The 6,704-nt window shown below is 33.8% G+C and overlaps 1 protein-coding gene across 4 annotated transcripts; it reads right to left on the reverse strand.

Annotated features, from left to right (window-relative positions):
* Window positions 1–2,196: 2,196 nt before the first annotated feature.
* Window positions 2,197–5,510, reverse strand: LOC110665190 (BTB/POZ domain-containing protein At1g55760). Of its 4 annotated transcripts, none has more exons than XM_058153793.1 (5): window positions 5,269–5,510; window positions 4,902–5,184; window positions 4,214–4,359; window positions 3,748–3,866; window positions 2,197–3,051 (listed from the first exon to the last, which is right to left on the reverse strand). In XM_058153793.1, exons 2-5 carry the CDS (start codon window positions 4,925–4,927, stop codon window positions 2,449–2,451), a joined length of 894 nt encoding a protein of 297 aa, XP_058009776.1. In that variant the 5' UTR covers window positions 4,928–5,184; window positions 5,269–5,510; the 3' UTR covers window positions 2,197–2,448. The 4 variants fall into 4 exon arrangements, with proteins under 4 accessions (XP_058009776.1, XP_021680896.2, XP_021680892.2 ...); XM_021825204.2 differs by having other exon boundaries at window positions 4,856–5,184; window positions 5,273–5,508; XM_021825200.2 differs by having other exon boundaries at window positions 4,856–5,184; window positions 5,269–5,508.
* Between the last annotated feature and the right edge of the window lie 1,194 nt (window positions 5,511–6,704).

Below are 6,704 nucleotides of genomic sequence, written 5' to 3' on the forward strand. Positions count from 1 at the left end.
AGTGTAAATCGGCTCTTGAATGTTAATTCTGCTCTTTGGATGTAAATTCTTTAGTCCCCCTCAATTCCTGACTTGTTCTATTTATATCTGGTGTAAAAAGTCTAATTTCAGAGTCCTAGAAGTATTAGGAGTCCATCCGGATCGAGTTTGAGAGAAGAAAAGTCGCATCAAAATTGCTATCAGGAGACTTTACATGGGCCATGTAGTGATACACGCCCCGTGTAAATTTCTGCCACTTCATTTTTCACGTTTTCTTCAGCCCAGAGAGTTACATGGGATCCAGGAAGTTACACGGGACAAGTTACACGGCCCGTGTAATATTTTTGGCATTATATTCTTCACGTTTTGACCTCCAAATCTCTTCCAAACTCGTTTTTTATTATAGAACCACATAAAAACACCTAATACAATATAAAAATTAATAAATTGAGTTGGATTAATATGTTTTCTAAAATAATAATGAAGACACAGAAAAATAAACATAAAAGGATACCAAATGCTAACAAAATATAATGCATGTTAAATTTAAATATCTATATAATTTGATGCAATCAAGATTGAGCAGAAGAGCCAACTAAGAATCAATTGGTCCTGCCTGTACCAAACTTCATATTCAGGATTTGGTGTATTGTCATTGAGCTGACGTGCAGGTGGTGATGAGTTTGTAGAAATATAAGAGGTGAGATTGTGACCATTTAGAATAGGCAACAATTGAGCTTTCCACAATACATAATTAGCTGAAGTAAGTTTTATAGGTAAGAATTGATTGACATTCAGCAAGGAGAAGGAATTTAGAGGGGAAGTAGAGGAAGACGTGGCCATTTCAATTATAGGGCTATGAAGCCAATGGGCTCTGATACCATAAAGAAGTACAATATTTTGGAATAGAAACCTACCATTCATGATGGATTGTTGGTACTTATATACAAGAGGTTGTTACAAAGAGTTGGTATAGATTGGTACAAGTAAGGGATAAGCTGTTACATGTGATAAAAGATAATAACAAAGGTGAAAAGAGATAACAATAAATTGTACAGTGTAACAGAAGATATGGTCTATTAGAATCAATTATCCTGTCCGCCAAGGGGCTAAGAAAGTATGATATAGATTACCAATCTCATGTTTAATGCATGCCAGAATAAGAGACTGCCAAGGCGTTAATGGAAGATTAGATATCTAGCGTGAAGACGATGTCCCAAGCCCATTAAAAGAAGCATGTTCAAAGCCTATAAAAGAAGATGTCATTATAGAAGCAACAGAAGTAACAAGTGTCTGATATGACAAAAGCAACAAGAAGTGACCCTGCGTATCAATAGTATGTCCAACACATACTTCATCGATATCATGAAATGCATATATACATGGCCAGCAGTGGCTCGTCCACAAGGAGATGCCTCACGAGTCACTTAAGCATCAAATGGTCACTGATGGGAAATCCTTCTTCCTCACCACAACATTTCTTAAGCGATTTGAAGTCCACGTGTCACGCATCTGGAACTTGCTTATTTACAACCCGTATCATTCGTCAAGGTTTCTAGCTATTAGATCCTCCCCAAGTCGTTTGAAGGATTTCGCAACCTAGTCTGCTTGTGAATCAGGTTCCTCTAGCACGATCATAAAAGAAAAACTTATGCTCAATAGATTCCTTCCTTGTACAGAACTTAGCATCCTCCACAGAAAAGTTTGCCTTCCAGAAATCATTTGTGCGGAGCATCGACCTCTTTCATCATGGTGCTGCACCAGCTTCTCATGGAAGATTTGAACTTCTATATATAATTATATATTTCATTTTATCTGTTTTCTGTAATTGGAGTTTTGTACTTAGCTTAATTCATCATTTTACTTGCCCTTGTTCTGCAACTCCTGTCCTGCCCTGCTATTGGGGTTAGTTTGTTATGTTGCTAGGCCACTCTACTAATGTAATACCTAGGATGATGAATAAAGTCAAGGTGGCTACTGAATGCAATAAATGCGGTATTTTACATATGTTTCGATCATTTCAATTGATTAAAGCGTGCCTGGATAAATTGGAAATGACCCGAAACAGACTCGACTTTTATGAGTCTTTGTTTCAGTAATTTCTTAGAAACAAGTTTTGTGTTAATTTTCATATCTGATTATTCAAACAACATATAGCTCTGAAATATAAACTCAACAATTTGCTAGGAAATTTATAAAATCTTCTGGAAATCTAAATTCAAATAATAAATCATTTACATTTCATGCAATCAAGAATTCATGAATACAGGATCATCTTTAACAGGGGTAGTATGTCTATGTCCTGAAATCCAATATGTATTTACATGAAGAAAACAAATTCCTCGGATCAATGAATTATCTTGATGGCAACAAATTATCCATATCAATCTTTCAAAGCACCCACTTATGAGGACATGTTAAAAAACAATTGACTTAAACACACTTTCCTTTTTCTGATATACCAGAGTTTTAGAATCCTTTCCAGGCATTGAGAGCTTCGTTGAAAACTTCAGCTATCAGATCCCTATCTGCACATTGCATGAAGACACAGAAATCATCTAGAATGTCAAATATCTTACCGAACTTCACAAGATACTGCATGCAGCTCATCTTTAGTTTTGGTAACTGATACAAGGATGCACTTTGTAGCCTCTCCAGTACATTCTTTGTATCTATATCCTCCAAAAGACTCTCATAGCATGCCTCTTTCAAGTCCCCAATATCATATTTATCAGCTGCTTGGAGAAATGCCAGACGGTGGAAAAGAAATTCTTCATGTTGGATGCTTCCATAAATGCAATTGACAAAAGCCTGGCAAGCCTCAATTGACATATCAGAGATATTTATGGTAGACTGCTCCCTCTCTTTTAAGTCATCAGAAAACATGCTTTGGAAAACAGGTGATCTTGCAGCAAGGACTGCACGATGGGCTCCAATGCTTCCATCAGAAGCATTAATTGTAATGTCTGTATGGATGCTTTCTGTCAACATTCGACCAAGGGATGCAAGAGCTGTTGCATTTGATTGCTTTTTTGAAGATCGTTCAGCCCAGATGGAACACGGTTCTCCACCCTGTATATTGAAAAGCAAAATCACATTGGTTAACATAAAGGTAAAGAACACTACTTCTCCACCAGATTTCAACAGGGCGAGTTTCCCAACTGATAAAAAATGATCAACAATTGGTTTTCTACAATGGTAAGCAGAAAGAAAATTTTAGCTCCGATTGATTCAACTTGAAGATAGAAAATTTAATTTTGTTAGGAAACTAGTGCAAAAAAAAGAAAGCATACATGATAAGTATCATATGAATTTTAGATCCTTCTTTTCTGCTAGATTTCAACAGGGCTATTTTCCCGAGTGATGAAAATGATTCACCAGTTGGTTTTCTATAATGGTAAGAAGATAGAAAATTTTAGCTCCAATGGATTCAACTTGGAGACACTTTCTACAAAAGTTTAATTTTGTTAGAAAATTAATGCAACAATAGGAAAGTATACACAATAATTATCATATGAATTTTAGCTTTCACAAAAAGTAACTTTTTTGCTATTTAAGCATTGTTTTTTTATTGTCTAATGAACATTGCTTCTCTCTCTCTCTCTCTCTCTCTCTCTCTGTGTTTCCAAATTAGCAAATGTCAAACAGTGCAGGAAAAAGCAATTTAACCACATAAAGTCACAGGAAACAGGAGCATTGTGATCTGTTGTGTCTGAAGAAAATTATTCTTTTCAATCAGCATAAAGTAACCAAGGTGTAAGCACGTACATCTGGAGATGCTGTCTTCAAATCAAGAAATTCAACATCAATGATGAATTTCCCGGTTAATGGAGCTTCAATTTGCCAAACAAAATCGTCTTTATTCTTGAGCTGCCTGTCTGTTATCTCTGCAGGCATAAACAGAATCACTAAAAATAAAACAGAGAATTGAACATATAATTCAACTTGTCAAGAAATCAAAAACATACAAGGAATCTGAATCAATGATGGATTAATAACCTATAAAAAAAATCTTATGTAATAATCTTTAGTTCTTTCAAATGTAACTTCAATTCCTATAAAACAGGTAGTATCATTTATGTTTTTTGAATAAAAATTTTCTCCAAGAGACATTGGTCAATGCATTTGTCAGTTCTTGCACTTTGTACTGGTTGTTAGATCATAACTTAGGATAAATAATCCTGGGAAAAAGAAGTAAAATAAAGAACTAATTGAGAACGTGCACACACATTACCTGGATGAATCAAGGCCTTGCGATCTCCCACAGAACAAACAACTCGAATAATGAATGATGCTGCTGGGGGATTGTCTCTGGTAAGGTTTGATATCTCTGGATACAATTTAACAAATAATACCCGGTTCCTCTCCACTGACAAATGCCTTCAATCCAAATAAATATGGTAAAATTCAGGTTGTATTAAATTACAGAAAATATTACCACAAAACTTGGGGATATTTGACTTTCTTTGCATTAAAAAGAAAATTTATCAGCATCCAAACAAAGGATCATATGTAGGAATATACGCCCATCCGGTCTCTGTTATAGACCATAACTCACATCCTATCTGGAGTTCCAGTCTCACAATTACTCATTGAAAATCTTAAAAACCCACCTCATAAAATATGCATTTCTAGGATCCCTATATTGAATTCCACTTGCTCATAGCCAAGGCATCAAAATTTCAAATGAAAGAAACAGAACAAATTTGCATACAATTTTTCGGTTTATATTCTGCAAATTTGTTTGATGAAATCAAGAAGATTGGTGGGTAATGCTCATCAACGTCATATACAATACACTCGAATGCATAAAAATCTAATAAATAAATGAAAAAGTTGAAAAACAAGACAAGGAAATGAAAGAAAAGAACCTAACCAATTCCACCTGCCGATCTTGAAAGGATCGGATTTACGGTACGTACAGGAAGCAAGATTGTCTATTCTCCATTGAGCAAGACGCGAAGTGGTTTCAACTTTATAAGCGGAATCACTCATCTTAGCGAAAGCGAGAGCCACAGGGATTTCATGAATGCAATCGAATATCGTTCCTTCTAGCAAATAAGCACTTGCCTTTCCCAGGTTTACTAGTCTCTTTATCTTCACTCCTCATAAACATAAACCCAGAAGCCCAAAAAAAGAGAAAAAAGGGCCCTGAAAGCTCTTCTTCTTCTTCTTCTTCTTCTTCTTCTTCTCAGCTTCTGGTCACTGCACTACCAAATACAGCAGTATTAGCACCAACGCACAAAAGGGTATTATGTTTATCATAAAAATCAATATGGATTAGTTTACATGCTTTCAATGGTTTGGGCCTCGCAGGGGAATTGGTGTTGCTTTACGCCATTGATGGTGAAGTTTGTTCAAGACCAGAGAGAGAGAGAGAGAGAGAGAGAGAGTTTGGGGTGCGTTTGTTGGCACACAGTAAACTTCAGGGGAGGCTGAGAGCAATTATTTATTGGATGCTTATTGGGAATTTTTTTATTTTTATATTTGGTGATTTTGGGAGCACTGAGAGGCAATTCTAAATGCTAACTCCCAGTGCGAAGGAAAAGTATTTTTAAATATTGGCCCATTGAAGCAAACTATCTAATTATTGTATTTTATTTTGCATTCAAAATATTAAATCATTCAATAGCAATTTTTATTGTTTAATTACTATTATTCATAAATTAATGCTTTTATTTTGATAATTATATTAATTTGTATCTAAATTTTAATTTCATCAATTAAATAATCCTTTTATCTAAAAAGAAAAAATGAATTTTCTTATAATTAAATCAAATTTACAATTATAACTTAATCAGCACGCGGTCTTATCTATAGTTGATTAAGTTTCTCTGCATCAGTTATCACCTCCTCTTTCTCAAAGGCTTCTTCCCCTTGTGGAGGAGTAGCCAGCCTTTGGCCGATGAAATCCCTCTTTTTTCAAGTTTTATCTTATATATATATATATATATATATATATATATATATATATATTTTTTTTTTTTTTTGTTTTTTTTTTTTTTTTATAATGTTCGTCTCCATCTTGTATGGTGTTTATTTTTTTTTATTTTATTTTTTTTTAAGTCAGTGTGCAGTTTGTAGACCAATTGTTTTATAGATTTGAACTTCTTCCATTGAAACTTGATAGCGCGGCATGTTCTTTCAATTCAATAAGTGCTTCATATCTTTTGTGTTCATTATATGTAATAAATTCTTAAATAGTCAGACCAAGTATGTAAGACCATAAGAGTCATCCACCCACATTGAAAATCAATCTTTCTTATCACATTCACCTTTTTAATTTAATTATTTAGATAGGATTTTATTTAAGATAGATGAACTCTGTTATACTCTATTGGCTATGATATTTTATTTTATGTCTGGTCTTTAAGAAAGAGGTTACTCTATATGCTATTTGTATTAATTTGAATTTGATTAATGAAATCCTAATTTGTTTGTTTTGAAAAAAAAAATTACAATTCCTCTTTCCCTTTCTCTCTTCCTTTCTTTCTCTCTCTCTCAAATTTACCAACTCATCCAAATGAACAAATACAATTAACAAACAATCAAATTCAACATCAATCCCAAATTAAAAATTAATAATTCAACAAATAAATCATAATATCTTGAATAAAGTTTAAATACAAGAGCACATCTAAAATTTAAAATAGCTTTACAATTCAATTTTATGGGCTGGACTAGTATTATAACTTAGATAAATATAAGATCTTTGAAGTATGTAG

This window comes from Hevea brasiliensis, chromosome 9, assembly GCF_030052815.1.
Source record: "Hevea brasiliensis isolate MT/VB/25A 57/8 chromosome 9, ASM3005281v1, whole genome shotgun sequence".
In the NCBI taxonomy this organism is placed as follows: Eukaryota; Viridiplantae; Streptophyta; class Magnoliopsida; order Malpighiales; family Euphorbiaceae; genus Hevea; species Hevea brasiliensis.